The sequence below is a fragment of the Zosterops lateralis genome, assembly GCF_965231275.1.
Source record: "Zosterops lateralis genome assembly, chromosome: 1".
NCBI lineage: Eukaryota > Metazoa > Chordata > Aves > Passeriformes > Zosteropidae > Zosterops > Zosterops lateralis.
In genome coordinates this window covers 101,562,341-101,584,599 of record NC_139762.1, presented here as the reverse complement: position 1 = coordinate 101,584,599, position 22,259 = coordinate 101,562,341, and the positions used below count along the sequence as shown (strand labels likewise).

General features: G+C 40.5%; 1 protein-coding gene across 5 annotated transcripts in view; it reads left to right on the top strand.

Annotated features, from left to right (window-relative positions):
* Window positions 1-22,259, top strand: part of MTCL1 (microtubule crosslinking factor 1) — a 101,718-nt gene that overhangs the window by 9,297 nt on the left and 70,162 nt on the right. For all 5 annotated transcript variants that reach the window (XM_083869490.1, XM_083869489.1, XM_083869492.1 and 2 more), the window contains exons 2-3: window positions 2,072-2,296; window positions 3,827-3,985. In XM_083869490.1, the coding sequence (XP_083725616.1) occupies window positions 2,099-2,296; window positions 3,827-3,985 (357 nt within the window). In that variant the 5' untranslated portion in view covers window positions 2,072-2,098. The remainder of the gene's footprint in view (window positions 1-2,071; window positions 2,297-3,826; window positions 3,986-22,259) is intronic.

Genomic DNA, 22,259 nt, shown 5'->3' with positions numbered 1-22,259 from the left:
CGTTGGCTGTAAACTGACCAGAGTGTTTGGCTGTGTCCTGAGGAGGAGTAGATAGAGCCTGGATCCTAAATTGTTTTGAAATAATCCTGCTGGGTTTGGTCTGCAGAGCTCATTTGCTTCCTTGAAGTCAGCTGTTTGTGCCTAATTAATGTATTTGGAACTTCTGAGGATGTTATTGCTGCAAGGGTAACCTCGATGACTGTGCTTACACTATTCCTTTTCAGACGGTGTATAGTGTGAGCATGACCCAGCTCACTGGGGAGTAACCCTTGAGTTTATCCATCCACACAAATATATATATTCTAGAGCACCTGTCTCAGAGAGACTGTGGGACAGGATGCTCCTGCAGCAGAAACCTGAATATATTGAGAATGTACTGTGACATAGTGGGCTTGTGAGAAAACTTCTCTGTCCTTTCAGAGCATCTAGGGAGAATGTAGGGCCCTGAGTGGGAGGTACTGGTGGAGCAAAGTCTCACTGGGGAGCCCAGAGCAATTTTGTAATTTTGGAAATAACAGGCCTTGTGTGTACCCAAAATTTATGCTGTCTCAACTAATTGAATTTAAACCATAGCTGTATAAATACTGGAATTTTTATACCTGGATGGGATTTTGTTAAGAATAATGCTGTAATTCTAACATAACTGACAAGGCTAAAGAATCCAACTACCCATTTGCCTTTGGTCAGGACTGTGCTCAGGAACAAGATCTGCCCTGCATTTGTTACCAAGGCTCCAATGAAGCAAGATTAATGTCAGATTGGTTAGGCCATGGGAAGGGGGAATGGTTGAGAGGACTGCCAGGATAGCATGGGCAGATGCATTCATGCAGGGACTGGACAGGGTTCAGCCAGGGGCAGAGGGAGCTTTGTCAAGGGTTCTGACTTCATAGCAGTGCCCTCTCCACCTGAGACAAGTGTGAAACATTCTCTGGCCACCCTTGGTATTTCAAGTGTGAAATAATCTCCAGCTTTCCTTGGTATTCTAAGAGTGATTTACAGATCTGAAGTGAGGTCACAGTACAGCTAGCCCCAGTACAAGTTCTCTGAAATCTTAGTAAAACAAAGTTTTCCACAGAAAATTTGGTCTTTATAGTATCAAATGCATTTTTAAAGAAACCAATTTAAAATTTAATAGTTAATTTCAAATATTCTCCTCCTGCCTCTTTTTCTTGATTTCCCCCCCCACCCCCCAATTTTGTTCTAGTTTGTAGAATCATCTTTTTTTCTCTCATGCAGTAGTTTAATACCTCATACCCCTCTGCCTGGAAGACCTTTATAACAGTTCTAGCTTTGGAGCTTCAGTCACGCACCTATTGAACAAATGGCAATGATAGAGCTTATCCTGTTCAGCCGTAAATCTTTAATCTGACTTTAGAGAGCAAGTTCTACTCGTGATATAATGTGGAACTAGGACAGTTCATGATGCCCAGAAAAGGATGAGCAGGTTATTCTCGTGGGCACAGGTTTTGTTTTGTTCCTGTGGTCTTTTTATTGAGATGTGTGTACACACAACAAAACCCCACTTTCTCCTGCACACAATCCACATGTCCTAATCCAGTGCACAGTTAGGCTCAGATGGGACAGTGTTTCCATATGGAGCAGTTCAGTATTTCGTGTAAAACACTTTTTTTTTTTCCCCCTAATAATTTCATTTTTAGGAGGTGTTGGTTGTTAAAAAGGCACACCACACAGAGATGTTGAGGTACTTGGTTAAGTAGGTTTACTGTAGTCTAAGTAAAGCAAGGAATCAGTTTGAATAGTGGTAAAGTATTGTGCAGTTTTAATTTTAGTTTGAGATGGTAAAATGAAGGTTACCAGTTTCAGGAGACATGAGCATCTGGTTTGTTTTTAATTATCAAAGCAGTTGAAAGAAATATGACAAGTATTCATTAATTTAGTTCAGCATAATTACTCAATGTTGGGTTAAAACTTCTGTTCCTGTGACTTCTGGAGCTGTGTGTTGCAGTCTGTATCATTTCATTAATGTGGTATCCTAGTGAGCATGTTTCCTATTTTGCTCCCATGGGTGAGATTTGGAGGTATGATGGAGCACTGTTTTGACTTCTCACAGGATGAGCTGGATGAACTCCGGGCTGAAATGGAAGAAATGCGTGACAGCTATTTAGAGGAAGATGTTTACCAGCTGCAGGAGCTCCGGCGAGAGCTGGACCGGGCAAACAAGAATTGCCGCATTCTGCAATATCGTCTCAGGAAAGCAGAACAGAAAAGCTTGAAAGTTGCACAAACAGGCCATGTGGATGGAGAGCTCATTAGGAGCCTGGAACAAGATTTAAAGGTGGGTTGAGAGATTCATATTCACAGCAAAAGAGAGCAGACTGTGATGTGGCTCTCTGCAATGGAAGTGAGGGTGACACATGAAACAAGCAGTAGTTCTCCAAACGTCATGACCAATTTCCTTCTGCTGTGGTGGAGAACAAATATTCAGCTCATCGCCATAAAAAGATGTGTCAGTGAGTAAAAAAACATGTGTTCAGATTCACAATGAAAGAAATACAGTCAAGTTACATTTCTGCATTTGAAAGATTTAAAGGGTCTTGTTTCACTGGTTTTACTGAAAACTTTACCTTTGCAAGACAGTATAAACAAAACCTGATATACTTTTTCCAGTTCATGCTGTTTCTTTCCTTTTCACTTCTTGCTTATGCCAAGTAACTGGGAAAAAAAAAAGCAGTCTAAGTTGCATTTCTTAGTGTCTAGTGAGTTACTTGTAACAGGAACAGACTGTTTTAATATGTTTGCAGGGCAGATAGAGAATCAAAATGCTCTTTCCCTACAAACACAAATAGCTGTAAGAATTATACTCATACTGAAAGAGTTTTTGTATCTTTCAGAAATGCTTCCATCAAGACCAAGTAAAGCTTTGTATAGACATGATGTTTATTTAGCTTTACTCATCTTTCTTGATATTGCTATCTTGTAGCTGTTTTTAAAATATCTTCTGTAGAGAGGGACTGCTTGCAACTAGAATTGTAGTTAATATTGTACTTAAAAATGCAGAACATAAAATCTGAGGCTGAAATGATTTGTTGTCAGCAGTGGAAATGAGAGTAACAAATTATGTCATCAAACCTTTTAAAATGTCAGATCTAATTTTTCTTTTATGACAGAAACTGAATTATAACCTTATAACAATAGCAGTGATACATTACTCAGTAAAAATCTTGCACCTAGATTTCAATTTAAAAGATATTGAATGTTTTTAGTTAGTTGGCTTTGGTTTTACTGACTTCTTGTAGTTCCATAATTCCTTGTGTTGTATGATGTGTCACCTTTACAAATGTTTTTGGAGTAAATATCTATTCTTGTTAGTCTGGACTCAGAAAACCTGAGCTAGCATGTATTTCTTTCATATCACTCTTGCCTAGTTGTGATTGCTGCTAGAGCAGCAAGTTTGTGTGACTGTGACTGCTGCACACACGTTGCTTTGATTGATGGCCCATCAGCTTTACAGCAAATTCCTTGTCTTTGGCTTTATCTGTGAGATGTGCTGGGACTTTGATGGGCAGCTTTGGTGTCTGCTTGTTTCCTCCTGCTGTTCATAACATTGCCTTAGCATAATGTGGAGAGGGAGCTGGAGGTGGGTAATCAAATATATTTTCATTTTGGATTTCTTTATTAGAAATGAATATTCATTTTGGGACTTGGAAGGCTTGGAGTGTTCCATCAACAATGTCATAATTGAATTAAAAATCTTTTGGCTGTCTAGGACTGTAATATGCTTAACTCTGTCTCCTAACTGTAGGAGACATACTGTAGCTGTTGCTGCTCATGGGTGACCTTAATGCATTTGTGCTCTTTTGCCCAGGTAGCCAAAGATGTTTCTGTCAGACTGCACCATGAGCTGGAGAGTGTGGAGGAGAAACGAGTTAAAGCAGAAGATGAAAATGAAGTCCTTCGGCAGCAAATCATTGAGGTGGAAGTATCCAAGCAGACACTGCAAAATGAGTTGGACAAGTTAAAAGAGGTAAGCAGTTATCAGAAAAGCCATGCAGAGTAGTATTGCTAGGTTAGAATGGCAATTTGGCACACAGGTATCTTAGACTAATTCTTGCATGAAATGCTTGCTGATACAGCTTGTGCAATTGCCCCAAAGGTATCCTTAGTTATATGTCCCAGATACATCATCAGTAATTTAGAATCAATAGAGATATAGATGAGTGATGCTCCACTTTTTGTCTGGGGCTTCTCACAGGGCTTCTGTCCCATTTTAAACTGTCTCCTTAAAAACTCTCTTCCTGCTGGAGCAAAACCCTTTCTGATTTGACTCCAGCTAGCTCTGGCTGTTCTTTACTCAAACTAGGACTTCCACCTACTTGAAAGTCAAGTGAAGTGTGCATGACTTGTCTCTGAAAGCAGGGTTCAGATAGGCAACCTGCTGTTTTGGCAGGTATTCCTCAGTGGTGGTGGTGGAGCCATCAGCATGAGCTGGGCAGCTGGAATGTGGTCTGTAATGTATAAATAACATTACACTTCAGGCACAGAAATGCTGTCTCTTGAGAAAAGGGATCATTTCAACTGGTGCTGACACAAAGTCATACTGGGTGAAGTGATGATCCTTGGAAGCAAGTGAGCTGAGGAGCAGGGGACCATAAAGGAAAGCCAAATACCAAGCACATCTCTTTGCTGGAGCCTAAATCTCAATCTGCAGTGGTATTTCTGTTCTCTTAACAGTACAGCAGATTGGCAGCTCACAGCCCCTGCTCTCTTTTAAACCAGATTGAGATAGAGCATTTAAACATAATGAGGTAAGGCATTTATCCTCTGAGCCCTGGTCAGATTTAGAGAGCTGGTGCAATTATGTGTTATTTTAATCTTTCCAACATTACTTGTGAGTCAACTGGCACAAAGCCTGCCTCAGTTTTATAAGGACAGATATTTAATCTCTCAGTGTGTTGGAGTTATGAGTACTCCAGTGCAGGAGTTTTGGACTGTTTGTACCTAACAGAACAGATCATCGGCTGGTGTACATATCAGTGTTGCTTAGGTTACTTGTGAACCTGACACAAAAGATAAAGTCTGCATGACGTTTTAGCTATTCTCCTTTCTCAGTGTTATTTCTGAAGCTGTGCTAAGTGGACATGATACCACGTTATGGGGTCTGCAGTCTCTGCTCTGTACAAAAATACTGTCGCATCCACACTACCAAATTTATTGCTTGGTGTTGATTAACATGCAGGTCCACTGGGTACTGCTTTATAGTCTTGAGGTTCAAGCAGAAACTAAATTGTGGGTGAGAAGTAAGGGAAAAAATGGTCCAGCAGTGCTGAAGACTCAAACTAGCTCTAACCAGGCTAAATTTACCTTGCTGCTCAGGTTGCTGCAGCCTAGCTGTGCTGGGAAGCGCTGGAAGACAGCTGACTTAGGCTGTCTCTGCTGGATTGCAAGATAAAGTGAATGCACCCTTCTTTGTAAGCATTCCTTGCCCCCTTAGAGGCAAAAGGGGTGCTTGGGAAAGAGAGATGAAGCAAGTTGAGTGATGGGATGTATTCATGCTGATGTGGAGATAAGGTAGGGCGTAAGAGGGATCATGAGAGGTAGTAGTAGCAGTAGTAGAGATGGTCTGGTTTCACATGCCATGAGTTGTGGTTTCTCTGGCAGTCACAATTTCACAAGGTCACAGGAGGTGAGAAGATGAGGTTGGAGTCCTTGGCAGGTCACACAAGGACAGATGAGCCAAAAGCTGGAGAAACACAGCTACGCATGTGTCAAATGAGTGTATGTTTGCAATGTTGTTGACACTGCTAAATATATATATATATATTCTTCACTCAAGATGTGTTCAAATAACTACCAGAAGTGATGCCTCCTTAGGAACATTTGATGTGTGTAAGGAATGTATTATAGACGTGCCTGTGGGAAAGCCAGTGCTTTATATATCATTACAAAAGCGACCTCAAAGCCATGCAGCTTCTTCCCAATCCATCCTGATTCTGCATCTTGTCTATCTAAGGGCTGACAGTTAGAAGGAGCATTTTGCTATCTGGTCCTGGAGCATTGCCTGAGACTCAGTTAGAGAGTATTCATTCTCTGATATAACTTACTGCAACCGTATGCTCATTTTCTGTAATATCCTTGACTATTGTCTATCGTCGGATCAACAGTAAGGTTTTCTCACATCTGTGTTCATATTTATTGCTTAATTCAGTGCTAGTTTCTGCTTTGGTGTGCCATACAATTCCCTCGGGTCCCGTTTCTCACTGCAGTAGATGGGATATATGTTGATTATCTTTAATGTATTTTGCATGCTGAAATACCTTTAGGAATTGTACACATCTTTGAAAGCACTCTTTCTTTAAAGCCACCTTTGGTGTTTATCATAGTCTTTTGAAGAATTTCTAGCATTTATCATGTTTAGTGCTGTTATGTATTTTTTTACACCAATATCTATTTTGATCTCCTGTAATATTTCCAACAAGACTTCTTGGGTCTCAGGCTTGTTCTATCTAAATAAAATTTCTATTTCCTTAAGAAAGAAACCTTACAGTTTTAACTGGAAAATTATTTTTTGCCTCCTACTGACCATGTAATTTCAAGTTGTTGTATTAAGTACAAATGAGATACTTTCCTCTCTTGTCACTAAATAATATTTCTCAGTGTGTCTTACTGTGAATATAATCCTTCACAGTCCTCTCCCTCTCCTCTCCTCTCCTCTCCCTCTCCCTCTCCCTCTCCCCGTGAATTGCTGTTAATGCACTTCCCTCCCCAGTCCCATGTGCTTCTGGATTCCCATTCCATGACACACTTTCAGAAGATTTTGCATAATCTATCAAAATAGCATCTAAGCCCTTGTTCTGTTCTGGTATCTGCTAAATGCTCCACACCAAGAAAATATTCTGATTTTCACCAATTGTTTCATTTAGGAGTTCTCAGGTAACTGGTGAGTCACTTGCAGGTTTTTAGGATAATGCCACCTCCTTATTTTCCTTTGTCTTTTTTTTTTTTTTTTTTTAAATAGATGTGCTCCATCCCTCCAGCCTTTTGCTGCATTTCCTGTGTTTTGAGCTAAGATATGAGCTGATAAGGACATTTAATGAATGCTTGTGAATTTTGTCCAATTCTTATGTCTTCCAGTTAGACATAATTTTTCTCTGAATGTCTTCATCAGTATCCTGGCATTCACTTTGCTTACTCATGCCACTGTACTTCCTTTTTTTCTTTCAGTTCCCTTAGCCAAAAGATAATATAGTTCTTTCCTTTCCCATAATACTTCCTATTTTTTTTCAGATTATACTCATTTATCACAATTCATCATCTGCTACAAGATCTTGCCTGAAATACTGATTCTTTTGAAGATACTTCTTTCACTGGCTATGTTTTCTTACTGAATGTTTTTTACTTTACTGACTGTAGCAAGGGTTTTTTGTGTCAGTCTTCTTTATCTGCTGAAGCACAGTCGTTCATTGATTTTTTTTTTTCCATGATTACATTCACCTACTTTTTCAGTTTTTATTTTTCAAATCTTCCTTTTCTGTCTTTTTTACTGTGAACGTTTCAACTGGTTTTGGGCCACCCTCTGATACCTTTCTCTGTAGCATTCTCCATGAACCTGCAGAGTTTTCCTACTGCTGTGAACACTTCTTTGTAGCATATCCTGGGATGTTTCTGAGAACTGCCCCTTCTAGGAATTTGCTAGGATTTCTGTGACTTAACAGATCTGCTTCCTCCCTACAGCTTTGGAAGCAAAGGCAATGTTCCCTCACAGATTTGATAAGAACACAAATCCCTGCCAAGGCTTGCTTGCTTTTTCCTTGTGTTGTCTGGGTTATTAACATTGCCATTTGAGTCAGTAGGCTGCCAGGAGAGAAAAGAAATTACTCAATCACTAACAAATTACCTCAGCAACATCCCTGCAACTGTCATTTCCCCCTTCCTAATATCCTAATGTGCCTCATGAGAAATATTGATGTGTATTAAGAATTTTTCTCAATCCATCAATCAGGAAGCATTCAGAACATTTTTTTCCAAAGTTTCCTTTCCTTTGCACCAATGCAAAACCCTTACCAATTCTCTTCTGAGCATCTACAAATCAAAACTTTTCTCAATGGCTTGACAATAGCAAGTAGATTTTCTTTGAGAACTCAACATCTCTACTCAACATCTAATTCACCCCAAACATCATTTCCCTAGAGCCACCTGGGAATCTTTAAGGAACTTCTTCCTTATATTTTCTCAGGAAAGATACTTTGCAAAAGGATGATCTATTTTTAGTCTAGTATATACAACACATGCTTGGCAAGTGTTGGATGCCTTTATATACAGCGATCATTAATTCCCCTTCAAGCAGTCCCTTTCAGAGAAATCCTGTCTCTGAAAGCCCCATACCTGGGAAGAACAAATCATCTTTGCTACCTATTGAAGAAAAGCACTGAGAAGGCACCAGCTCCTGTTCCCCATGAGAAGAATGAGTTAGTTGGTTGCTTGTTTGCAGCTACTAAATGTGTATTTTCCCATGTCCTTTGTCTGGGTTTGGCATGGTGAGCCAGGGTAAAGAAGGAGGCAGAGCTGAGACAGCACTGACACTTCTGGGGAAGGGCAGCTTTGCCACATCAGACAAAGAGAGAGGAGGAATATAGTCAGAGGTAGCAGCTGCTGGAAGATTTGATGTGAGTACTGTGAAATGGGTTATCAAGAAATGAATGAGAATTGTGTAACTGGGAAGAAAGGGGCATTTATTAGTTGTGTGCTGGCCATACTGAGCAGGTGTCAGTCTTTCTTATGGCCACTGAAAGCAGAAGGACCAGAGGGGGAACAAACAGAGGTGTTGCTTTCTGTCTCGCAAGGACCTCTGCAATAGCAGCAGCCTCCCATGTGACTCTGAAGTTCTTTTGGTTAGCTCCTAACCAAGAGAGATCATTTCTGTTGAAATGCTTCAAGTCCTTCAGGTTGTTGGGTCTGTTAGAGACCCAAGTGCTGTTCTCTGGGCATCTTCACTCAGGAGACCACTTCCAGTGGGTGGTTTTACAAATAGAGGCAAAAGGCAAGAAATCCTGTTTCCATTCATTTCTGCTTAAGAGGAGAGAAGTACAAGTCCTCTGGCCCTTAGTAATGTTCCCAACATGTCTCTTCAGGACACAGACTGAGATGAGAACCAGTACCTACTGTAAATGGGCTTTCCCAGGTTACCCGTGAGCTTTTTAGGGCAGTGACTTCTATAAATGCTCTTTCATCCAAGAGCTTTACTTGCTTTAGATGGTGTAATGCCCAAGCTTATTCTCTGCTCCTCCCCTGCAGCACCTGGTTTTTGAGGTGCCATTCAAGAACTGCTGTTTTTAACAGTCAAAGAAAATTTTCTGTTGAAGTATTTGTTTAGCAGAGTAAAAAGCTGCATTCAGAAGCTTAGAAAAATGATAGAAATATACAAGAAATGTTGAAAAGTCTCTCAAACATATTATTTCAAGACAAGTTTTGCTCCAAAGTGCAAGTGCAGTACTCTCTTTAATATCAACAGAGATGGGGAGCATTTTGCTCATAGAAGAATTCAGCTCTATAAGCATAATATGCAAAATGAAATTTGGAGGCTGCTGTATGTGAAATCTGGAGCTGAGTGTGACAGTGATTTTCATTGCCATGAACCTTGTAAGAAGGTAAGACACATGCTCCACGTGTGTAAAGTGTGATTATTCCAATCTGAAATCACATTTCCCTCTTTTTGCTCTGATATAAATACATTGATGTGGTGCAAAGTGGTACACAACTGGTAAAGAATATTTTTGGTGAAAAAAGCCTTGTTTGCATAAAGCATTACCCTATGTTTTCATTAGCTAGGAATTTATACATATTTATTAAGGTGGCACATAATGTTTTTCAGACATTTTTAAAATTAAATTTACTCACAGAAGCAGGGATATACTGTGAAAATTCTTTGATTTTTGTAACACATTGTCTTTTTTAGCTATCAGTGAGTTTACCTGCAGGAAAATTTATGAGAAACAGGACAGGATTTAAGTAACACTAAAAGGACTAAGCAAGAATACTATGTTGACTCAATAACCCTGTTTAGAATTTAGTGCTTGTGACAGTTTTAAGTAATGAAGGCCTATGCAATAATCATAACTAAACCCATTAACTGAATGAAAGTTTTACCACAGCACCATTTTGTCTCCAACATCTTTTTTCACTGTGATAAATAATAAATTGGTACCTACCCACAGTGAATGACTTATACTTGTTATGGCATTTCAGGAACTGAACAGAGTGAAATGGTCTGCTCCTTCTTGGTAGGAGGCAAAGCATGGGAATGGATCTCTCTGGACTCAAAAAACATAGTAATTGTAACATGATTTTTTAAAAAAGTAATTATATTATACATCTTCTAATGCACTGTCCATATTTCTTTATAGAAATTTAAAAATATCTTTAAACCAAAGGACCCCTCAAATTTTCAAAATATTTTGTGTCAGTCGCTTATGTTATAAATGCCCCTCCCTGAGCAGTATCTGCATCTGAAATTAAGATTTATGATTTACTAAATAAGTTGCTGCCAAGCTCTGATTAGTCTTTATTTTCTAGGTATTTCCTATTTGTCCAGACTGGCCAGCAATCATCTGACACTACTTCCAAATCCTATTATAATTTTTGAAGTGAGTGATTTTGAGATAAAGTAACAGTGATTCTGCTGATCAGATCCAGAGATCTGTCTCATGCAAAATCCCTGCTCTTCTGTTACTGAGCCTGGGTTTCTCATCCTAGGCATGGGCTTCTGCTGATTCACCCCCTTCATTACTCCCAAATACTTTTAAGGACCACAACTGGCCTTTACATATGGAGAAATTATGTTTATGTGATGACATTTTCAGCAGGAAAAATGACCTTTCATAGCTGCATGACTGTCTAAGTACTGGTTAGTTATAAGGAAACCTTCTCTTTGTATGATAAATGAAATTTCTCTGTGCTCCATACATTTTTCTTACTACATAGGAAGGTCTTTTTGTAACTTTTTCAATAGCAGAGACTGGCATGGAGAAGTTCAAATAGTGTATCAGTCTCCCCATCCTCCACTCAGTTACCAAAAATAATCCTGCTGTCTGTCACATGGGCTTCAGCAGTGACAGTGCAAACAAACTGTAGTCTCTGTGACATTTTCATCTGAAAACCACCTTATTTTCTTTTCATTTCTTCCCTTAATAAATCCTAATATAATTAAAGGTTTTCTTCAGCAAACCCTTAAAAAATATTGGTAGCAAATCCTTCAAATGCTGTTCTGGGGGAAAAAATAAGTGCATGTTCTCCATATTCTAAATTGTTTTTCAATTGGGGCATAAGTCCTAGGTGAAGACAGTACCCTTTGTTTTCGTTGCCAAGGTGTGGACAAGACTTTGTTGCAGGAGAAGTAAACTGTCACAGCATGCTGCTGTTTCTGTGAACAGAATCTGTGATTTAAAGATGGAATATCCGCAGCTAAATGCATGCTGAAGTTGATTAGGTATATCCCTTGTCATTCCACTCTCTGGTGAAACTAATTCAGATCAGCAACCATCTGGCAACTGTCCTGGTGGGAAGTGTCACACAGTGTTTGGGGTAGAGGTGGATACCAGGGCATTGTAGTTTCAGAGATATCTCATGCCCTGCCATCCCTGCTTTCCTCCCAGGGCTCAGAGGAGCCAGCACAGATCCCAAGTGAAATGTAGCCTTGTGCATATCAGGGAGTTCCAGCTGAAGGAGAAACAGTGTGCAAACCTGTAAAAAAAGCTCTCTTCATTTGGTGCTCAGTGCAGAGCTGGCATCAGTGGCCAGCTCAGTGCCACCACTCCTGGGAGGCACAGCTTCCCTCCCTGCCACCCTTTGGCTGGCTCCCAGTGAGCGGACGCCAACTGTTTTCATCTCACATCACTGGTAATTTCATCCCGGCATCTGGAGCTCTGGGTAGCAGGATGGAAGAGAGGGAGAGACTGTCTGTCAGGGTGAGAAGAGAAGCTTTGTGAGATGCAGAGATTCTTAACAAATTTTCCAGATTGCCTGTGGTTTTTGTTGTGATGATGCTGCACTTAGGAATATGTGTCACACCGGAGCATTGTCATCCATGGGGACGGTGTTGTCCGGAAATGCTTAGCAAGGTGAAAAAAAGTCAGAGTTATTGATTTTCTTTCTTCTTTGAAAGGGTTACTTGATTATTTTTCTTCTGAAATTAATTATTTAGACTTGCTTCTCTAGCTCTATTTTTAAAAGGGGCACGTAACTTATTGCACAGATAACTTATGAATTATTAACATTGCACTACTCAAGCTGTCAGAGGATGAATGAGGGGCAAAGATCTGACCGTCTTGGCAAGTTTTCCATTGCCACATGCTACAGCACTGGACTTTCCCCCTTCTCCATGCCTGGCACTGTGCAGGTAAGCCTGGCTCCACTGTCCAAAGCCTTGCTGGCTGTAAGGCAGCCCAGCTTGGCAGAGTGCCACACGTTGCCTGGATCTGTCAAGAAATTCTCCATTCTTCTGAAAGGGAGAAGTGGAGTCAGCTGGTGCAAGTAAGTTAGGAAAAGAGTTTAAGTGGTAAAGAGGTGGAATTAGTCAGTTGTGACTCTTCAAGCAACTTCTTATCAGCCTGTTTTGTTGCTCTCGGTAAATAACTTGTTTATTTGGGCCACAGATGAGGATACTTTCACCTATCTTGCTGTTATTGCAAACCCAATCCATGCCAAAGTAGTGATGTGTGTAGTATTTCAGCCTCTTTCTCATCCTCACAGGAGTGATCCCCACACCCCCATTGGTTTTGCCAGCAGTTATATCAGCTGGGAGCTCATGGCAAGGTTAGGATATTTTTTCACCGACTGTTCCTACACTCAGCCTGCTGAAAAATGCCTGGCAAGGAGACAGTATCTGTTCTGTGGGTGGAGGCATGGCAAAGCCTTCACTTGATTTGGGTTTGGATTTGATGTGCCTTGGTGTGAGAAAGCCTGAAGTTCCTTTAAGTATCCATAATGGTGGTTCATTCGTTCTAGAAAAATTATGCAGTCTGCCCCTAATGGGTACACTACTTGTGATTTCTCTGTTCCCTTTTCTCTTTACTGTATACTTTGTCACAAGATGGAAGCTCTAGCTGAAATGAATACAAAAATTACAAGATATTCTCACCCAAATTTTAAGTCTTCCTCCAAAAATAGTAGCCAGAGCTGAGGAGGATAAGCTGTGCTGATATTTAGGGACATCAGCATAATGTCTTCGTGGGCAGAAGAAGCACAAGGATCCATCTGAGACTGGCAGATGTACGTTTTGGTCTATTTAAGGCCTCTTTCTCAGGGATCACTCTGAAATAGTTACAGTCCAATCTCTTCAGCATGCTCTTGCCTCAGTCAGCTGTGCCAAGAGAAAGTGGGTCTTGTGCAGAGATTGGTGAAGGCAGCTCACCTCATTGTCGCTGTGTGCAGAGTTCGGGATAAATTCCCATCCCTGAGTTCAGGGGTGTCAAAACAAAACACTTTGAAGGGATGGAAGAGGGAATAAAGTTATTATATGATAAAACAGTTATAAGGCAGATGCAAATCTGAAAACCATTAAATTGTTTTTCTTGTTAATGTATTTCATCATATATATTTTTCTATAAAAAATAATTGAGGATTTGTTTTGTTCATCTCTTCTTTCAGTTTTAAAGAGTCTGGTCTTTCATAGAACACAGGGATCTTTAAATGTCATCTAGTCCAACCTATCTTCAATGAACAGGGACATCTCCCACTAGATCACGTTGTTCAAAGCCTCAGTCTGACTTTGAATATTTCTAGGAATGGGGCATCTACCACCTCTCTGGGTGTCTTGGTTTAGGGCAAATTTGGGAGGAAACCTCCAAATGGGGTCCCTCTAGAAAGCAAATTCAAGTGGCCTCTCCACCAGTTCAGGAAAGATTTCCTTGGAGAAAAGTGGAAAAAGCTGTTTATTTAACAAGCAAAATACTCACAAACACGAAAATATGAATAATATTAAACAATGGAACCTCTCCTTGTTCTGAAGAGATGTCAACTTGAGAAAAGTCCTTCTGTGGATTGGAGGGAGATAAGAGTCCTTTTTGTGTGTGCATCCTTGGCTTTCGCTCAGTCTCTCCAGGGCTTGGGCCCAATATCCCAGTCCTTGGGAGGCCTCTGGACCATAGTCCTGGTGTTCCCAGACCAAGCAATGGTTGAACAGTTCCAAAAAAACTTCTGGCCTCAGCGAACTAAAAAACTAACTAAAAAAAAGGAGAGCTCTCTCTCATGCTGCAGACAACACAGTCCATGAGAAGGAATGTGGAGGAGTGAGTGCAGTTTGTGAAAACAAACTGAGCACTTCTTCTCTCCTTGTGGAAAGGAGCTTTCTTGACCATTGCATTAAAACCACTGGTTGTTGTACCTTGACCATTATGTATCAAAACTGTAGAATGATAGCTATTAAGTTCTCTGCTGTTGTGGTCAGCTGTCAGGGTATGAGACTACAGTTTCTGGATTACCTTCAAAAGAGAAAGGAAAAAGAAATTAGGGTTAGTTTCCTTAAAAAAAAAAAAAAAAAAGTGAGACAATATCTTTGAAATGTCCAGCACACTATGCCTCCTTTTTGGTGTCCTCCATCTCCTCTGATAGCAAACAGATCAGCTTTCCTCTCTCCCTTTCTACAGGACCCTTCTTGGTGGGACTCTCTCATCATCTGTTCCTTCCTTTTTTTCTTCACCTTAAGTTTTTCCTCAGCATTTTTCAGACATGAATGCTAAGCTGAACACAAAATTCTCCAGTACAGGCAAACTAGCCCTCAAGGTTAGGGGGCAGCTGAGATGTGCAGGACTTCAGACACACCTTGGGACAGCAGTCTCTGGTGCTGAGAGCTGAGATACACTATTTGGAAAGTTATTTTACTGCTGCTGGCAGAAGCTGCTCCCCTAGGTCAGGACTTCAAGCAAGGGAAAAAAAATCTCTAAACAGGAAGCTTTTTCTGCTATTTATGGTCCCACCTGCTCTCAATCTCCCTGAAAATACTGTGAGAACATTCCCGTGGTGGGATAATTTGTCACTTCCATTCTGGGCCTGACTGTAGTAAGTGCAAAAAACCAAACAAAATGGAAAATAATATGTCAGTGAATATTAAAGTCAGTGTGGTTTTTATCCTACAGTGTTGATTTCACTCTTGGGTAAGGTTTTGCATCTGTTCAGTTTTGTTTGAGTGAATACTCCACTAGCTCACATAGCCATAGAGGAGACTGTAACTTAAATAACACAAACTCAGAGATGTCTCTTGATTCTCTTGGACACAACTCTTACTAAAATAACCATATGTAAGAAATTGTGTATTCTTTGGGGAGAAAATGTGAAAAATAGAATGAGTTCCTGTGGTTCTGCACAGGAAGATGAGCCATTGGCACTCCTGCAGCTGCCCTTCATTGAACATGATTTTGTGCTATCAGGCTGTTGGAAAAAACAGAAACATTGCATGAATTGCTGTCCTTCTGAGTTGGTCTGAATAAACACTGCGGAGAACTTCAGCATTATTGTTTCTATGCTACAAGGTGATCAGGAGAAAATTTTCTTCATTGAAGGGCAGGAAGAGTGAGCCTTTGGGGGTTGAGCAATTTGGATATGGACCTTTCACACATTTTGTGTTTCACAGATGCTTTCTTTAAAAGTAAGAGCAAGAGGAAGGCTTTGGATATAATATACCACAAGTATCCACAATGTAATGCTCCACAAGAAGTACCATACTTCTTCAAAGAGTCTGGTATTGAAAGAAAGTCATGCTACTACATAATTTTTCACTGTGAATATAAACCAAGAGAGGGGGGAAAAAAAGCCTTTCTGAAGGCTTCAGTTTCCTCAACCAACCAGTATGTAATTCTCAGTGTATGAAGACTGACAGTGCTTTCCAGGATTCGCTAAAACCAGTTACTAATAAAGGCATTTTCACAACTAAACCTGACAGTCTGTTAACTGGTTTTAAATGTGGGTGTTGATTGGATCCTGGCACTTTACTCCAGGTCATCAGCCGACATAATTGAAGGGGACAGGAGCACTAATTAGAATGCACAGGTTGTTGTTCTTGTCATATTATAATCTGGACTTTAAAATCTAAGCCATCCTTTCTTCCCTTTCCTGATCTGCAGCTGGTTTGGTTTCTCACTTGTACCCTCTAGCTCTTGCTCTGAGGTCCCAGAGTTGGGTTTTACTTGGCAGCTCAGAGAGGAGAAGAATATGAGATTTCCTCTTGGGCAATCAGGAGAGGAAATAGTTCAGATAAATCACCCACCACTAAAAGCTCATTTTACTCCAGTTCCGTATGAAGACCTGCTGGGTGAGGAAGATGTGGCAGTAACTGCTTGGAACCTTGTGATGGGGAATGAGGAGTAAAAAGCCTTGGGATAATGTTGATTTAGCTTTAATTTTCTATTCAGGGGCTTCTTGTGTTGCATGAATCTACTGCTCATACCTGATTATCCATAATCAAGACATTGCAGACAAAGCCATTAACAGAAATATTTCTAGTCTACCTCTGAAATTCATAATAAAGGTTTAAAACCTTAAACCAGATTGGCAGGTTGACATTTCCAGGAATTGTTTTTGAATGTAAAACTGCTAGCATAAAAGAGACTCAGCACCATTAAGGATTTATTGAGCTTCTATTTTCTCCATTAAAGTACTGACTATTATTTTCAAATGAAAGATGTACCACAATGAAATCATTAGTGACTGGGCATTTAGGGATTTTTTTTTTTGACAGCACTCATAGCTATTATAACCAGATAGTCAGTCTCTGCCAGTATGACATGCATAGCAGTGAAAATTTGCCTTTTCCTCTTTGATAGGAGATGGAGAATTTGACCAGAATTGAGCAGATATCAGAATGTCATAATGATCATAGCTACCTATGGTTCTTTTTTGTTTTCAAACCTCATGGGGTAATAACTTTGGCTTTTTACTTTGTTTTCATTCTTTAATTGTAGACCTTTTTTTTTTTTTTTTTTTAAATCATGACTCTGTGTTACAAACACAGCCTTGGGGAATGAGATGATGAAACGAAAAGTAAAGTATCCCATTACTGCCCAGGTAGGGAAAATATGTCCATGTTAAGCTTTCTAAGAATTTAGCATTCAGTTCATAGGAAATTTGAAATATGGAAGAAACTGATGACAATACTTACATATTTACAAAGAATTGGATATAGGGGAATTGGACCATGAAAGGAGTCAAAGGTCTGATTTCTGTGTGTGGTTTTTAAAGACAAGCTGGCTGTGTGGTGAGGTCAAGTCAAGCCTTCACAGGTAACAGTGGCTATCTCCAGAGGCAGACTTCCAGGCGAAGAGATTGTTTTTCTGTCTCAAATTGTTGATTGTTCTTGCAGACCTAATTAATCCTTTAGACTAATACATATGCATCAAAACACCCAATATTTTGGTTTGATGTCCAACAGCAAACAAGTGCCTGAGGTTTAATGAAGTATTTTGGCTGCAGCCAAATAAAATATGAAGGCTTTAGTATCTTGCAACCGTGGATACTCTCAAAAGTTAACTAAAAATCCTTTGATTAGAGTGTTGTGGTGGAGTGCCTACTCCGTCCTGTCCTGTGTGGGGTCCAGCAACCACACAGTCCTTTTTCCCCTTATGTAGTACCATTTTGTCTAATCCAGCCTGTCAGTTTGGCATTGGGGAAACAGGTAATGAACTAAAGTCTGGACTAGGTGAGGCTGAGGAGTTTAAAGTTTAAAAGGTATTTCTGTTCTTGCAAATGGTGTTGAAAACAGCATCTGGGGCTTGCTGTTTGATCAAGCAGACCTTCAAGGTAAATTTGTTTAGTGTACTTTTTGATTACCAGTGCTGAAATCTCAGCATGGAATGAGGTTTGTTTGTAAACAGCAGTAACAAAAAGGTTCTGCTGACAGACTGTATTCCTTGGCATGATTTGGCTGTTCTCTGCTGTGATAAGCACAGGTGGCCTCTTGCAACTGCACATCTGAGGGCGCCGGCCGACCCACCAGCTTCTGCCTTTGGTAGGGAATAATTTGCTCATCTGCCGGGAAGAATGGAAAAGAACATGTCTCCTTTCCTTTCTTTGCCAAGCTGCATGTACAAATATTCCTCTTGCAGAACAGTCACCTGCTCTGCTGTGCACCTGGGGCAGCTGCTTGCCTGCTTACAGATACACCAGCTGCAGGTGGCTATCTCTCTTCTGCTCTTCTTTGGAGCATTTGCTGGGTGAGGGACACTGGAGAGAAAGACTCAATGTGAAAATTCACCTGTGACAGGGAAAGTATGCCCTAGTTCTCAGAAGATTTAATAGTTATCTGAGACTGTGTGCATGCTCTGTATTTTGTCTCACAATTGTCAGCAGAGTTTTCATGAAATGGAAGCAGAAGGAAGAAGGAAATTATACTGCTCAGATTTTTAGAGAGTGATGGTACAAAAGGTAGGATTGTGGAAACAGAACAGCTCTTTCAGATATAAAACATGATAAATTGCTTGGGCATAATGATGCTCATCAGAAGCAAGTGAGTAGCAGAAAAAGAATGTAATTTCAATTGTGCCATAAATTCACTTTTGGCTGGGACAAGCAGCTGTCAGAGGGCAGACAGAATTTTCTTTCTAACCTTAATGAAATACAAGCACTCTGATTTTAATTTGAAATTGGGGTATCTTCTTTGGTGCAGCAGAGGTTGGAAAACATTGTCCCTCTTTTTTATTTTGCATGAAGTCTGTTGCTTGGAAGCATTCCTCTGTTTTGGATTATTAATCTCCTGGTTTTTAACTATGTGAATTTCCTGTGATGATCTCATTTTTACAGCATTTCTTGCAGCATTGTAAACAGCGACTGATGCCTGGTTTTCATATTTGGGTGTGGCAGGGAGTAGCCACATGCAAACTGCTGGTGAGCCACATCCAGGGAGCCTTATCTAATGTCAGCCTGAGACTGGTTTCAGGCAAGGCAGATTCGCTGCTAATGCCATCAAGCTTGGGGACTGTTTCCACTGAGTTCCAGGGGGATTTAAATGGTAGTAAGAAAAGATAAATAATGAAAAGACTATGCTAAAAATTAATGTAAAGTGTCACTGGTTTCTATTACAGATACAAGAAAGAAAACAGCATTTGAGAAAAAAAATCATGAAGGTGCAGTGCTGTTGTATATGCAAGGATTTTGAGTAATCTTAAGCAAAGTTTTAGCCAGTATAACTGCTTTAAGTACTAGTAGCTCTTTCATAATCACAAAAATGAAAAGAAGGCATTTCAGAGTGCTTACTGGCATTTAGTAATGTGTTTAAGGCTATCTAAATGGTTTTCATCAGAGACCCTCACTGCAGTTTCAGGAAATTACATCATGGAGTTATTTTATCTGTGTGATTTACTCCAGGTCTACTGATGGGACAAAGCGAGGCACGGGAATATTTAAAACATATACTGCTTTTTGTCTGTTTATTCCTGATCTCTTGAGTAGGGATGCCCATTGGGCTTCAAGGCCTAACTACTGTGCAGTGAATTCTTATTCTTTAACTGCTACTAGAGTAATATGTTCAGGAACATGTTTGAAAGCAGCTTTGTATTTTATTTTGTTTTTCTGATCAGAATTGTAATATATGTGTGTGCCTTAAGAGTTAATGTCTGTGTTGGGTATCCTTTCACTGGCTGTCCTCCAAATCACAGCTCTTAATAGCAATCTTTAAACCCCCATCATTTCTCCTTGGTGTTTACTGTAGGAAAAGTGTTTCTGATGCTGACTTTGCTCCCCCAGCCTAAGACAAAGTGACTTTTATACTGGCACAGAGAGTTGCCGGAGGCAGAAGCTATTACAGAATAACTTGTTGGGTAGACAGCGTAAACAAGTCACCAGTCTGTGAATCTCACTGCTACATGGTTATCACTGAAGGGCAAGGATTTAGGAAGACTCAAAGGAGACTAGGCATGCATCTCTATAAAGTGAGCAACCAGACCTGTCATACAAGTGCAAATATTACCACCAGTTTTAGGAATGAAGGCAACACTTGATTTAGAATTTAAGTACACATTGAAGTTGAGATTTACTTGGGGTCCCATTAGCTTGAAGGAATTTCCTGCAGAACTTTCTCCTTTCAGACACTGTCAGTGATCATCTTCAGCTTGCTTCCCAAAGGGAACATGCAGGTGTCTCTCAGTCTGACATGCATAACCTTGCTAAAAGCATACTTGTTGAAGTTGAGGAGCTTCACAGCCCCAAATCCCTAACAGAACGGATTATATCTGAATTGGCCCTAAATTGGAACTCCAGTTTCATATTCTTCCTTCATCTGAGCTATTTGAAATCCTCATTCAAATGTCAAATGTCCATTTCTGTATGTGTTTTGGCTTTTCATTTTTTTATTCTCAATATAGCTTCCAGACATGACTGGCTTTTCTTAGTTGATGCCTATCTTCTCCTCAGGAACTTTAATAAAAAATAGTCCATCCTATTAATGCAGTTGCTTGTGCAATTTTTCTCTGACAAAATAAATTACAGTAGGCTATATCATGTTGCTACTTACTTATGGATTTTTTAAAATGAAAATTGCCAAATCAACACCTAGTCAGTAATTCAACTGAAAGGCTTTTACTTTTAATATTTTCTCCCAAAGGGAAGTGAAGGAAAGAAAATATTACAGATTTTCTAAGAAACCTGAGAGTCTGGTTTTTAGATGGTGCATGGTTTTAAGGAAGTCTTTTTAGCAAGGTTTACATTGCCATCATGGATGAGTAAGCTTAATCCTGACTGTAATAAAATAGGATTTAGTGGTGCTCTGTGCCTTCCCAGCAAAGCTGGAGCAACAGGATTTGTGTGGGCAGGTATGTGAGAGGAACAGCTGCATAACAGATCTGTAGTCACTTGTGGGCTGCAGCATTGTTGGGCTCTGGGTTTGTGCAGGGGAGAAGCTGCCACTCCATGCCAAACCCAGGCAGCCTCCTTCTCCAGGGCATGAAGGGAGGGACATAGTGGGGCAGAGCTCAGCACAGGCCGTTGGGCATCACTTTTTGTGCTGGGATTGGAGAAGGTGAATCTAGCAAGGGATCAAGCTCCATGCAGGAATTTGTGTAGTCCTTTTCTTTGTTCACTGAAACATGTTAAAAAATGTCCTCCAAGATTTCACATCCTTGGGACAGGAGATATAAAATCTTTTGGTTCCCCTTTTACATTTATCAATACACTGTAGATAAAACAGGAGAAGTAAGTATGACCAGGGCGTAGGAGTTGTTCTCACACAGGTGGGAATTGGAAGGAAGGAATTTGACAGACCAAGTGCTCTGTGTGTGTGTTGGTGCCACTGCTGAGGAACTGAGATGAGGACAAGAACTAATCTCAGGCCACCTCAGCACTGCTGGGAAAGTTCAACCCAGGAGATTTTTTAAAATTTATTTTATAGCATTCAGGAGAGGCAACTGACCTACTTTCTCGCCTCTCAGTGCCTGCACACATGTTCCTGCTCCTGCTGGGAGCCGGAGTCCCTCACCCAGGTTCGCTGGGATGGTGCCTGTGTGGGACTGCACACCTGGCAGGTTGTGAACAGAGAGTCATCCTGTGGCCCAAAGCCACCCCTGAGCCCAAACTGTGGCAGCCCTGGGAAACAGCTATGCACCCATCCCTGCAAAGGCAGCATTCATCATGTCCTTCTTCTAATGCCCTTCCTGAAGGATTGCACTGTTAGCCTAGCAGCACCAGGCTTGGAGCAGCATTGTTCTTTGCACACAAAACAGCTCCAAGCCCAGGCAGGAACCACTTTTCCCAGTACTAGATGGGGACTTGAGAACAATGTCAGTCTTGAAATTAGCCTTGTGGCCATCTTTGGAGGTAGGATTGATTTTGAAGTCCTGCACATGTCATAGGATAGGTGATGCCATGAATGATCTGGAAGTTGGAATCTACCTGAGAAGTATGTCCCTCCTATCACACAAATCCATTTGAATCTAGTCAGACAAAGCGGGTTTAATCACTGATTTGCAAAGATTCATCAGGTTAGTGGTGAGATGCAATTTTGTTGTTCCTCAGGAATTTGGTATGCTTTGTGTGTGTACTTCTGACTCATGTTCATTGTGCTCTGAGTGAATTGAACTGCTAGATGCAAAAGGTGGTGTGGGGAGTTCTTTACCAAAATGTTGAGAAAGGCAGAAAAACTGAAGATTTGGACTTCCTTGGAGGCTATTCCTTTGAGCCAATATTAAAGGATATGGAATAACAGGAAATTACTGTTATCAACCTCAAGGTTCTTTTGATCCACTGCACTGATTCTGGCTGTGCCCAGAGAAATTAGATGTGGTCTTCTCTGGGTGAATACTGAGGTGTGTGTTACAGGCACACAG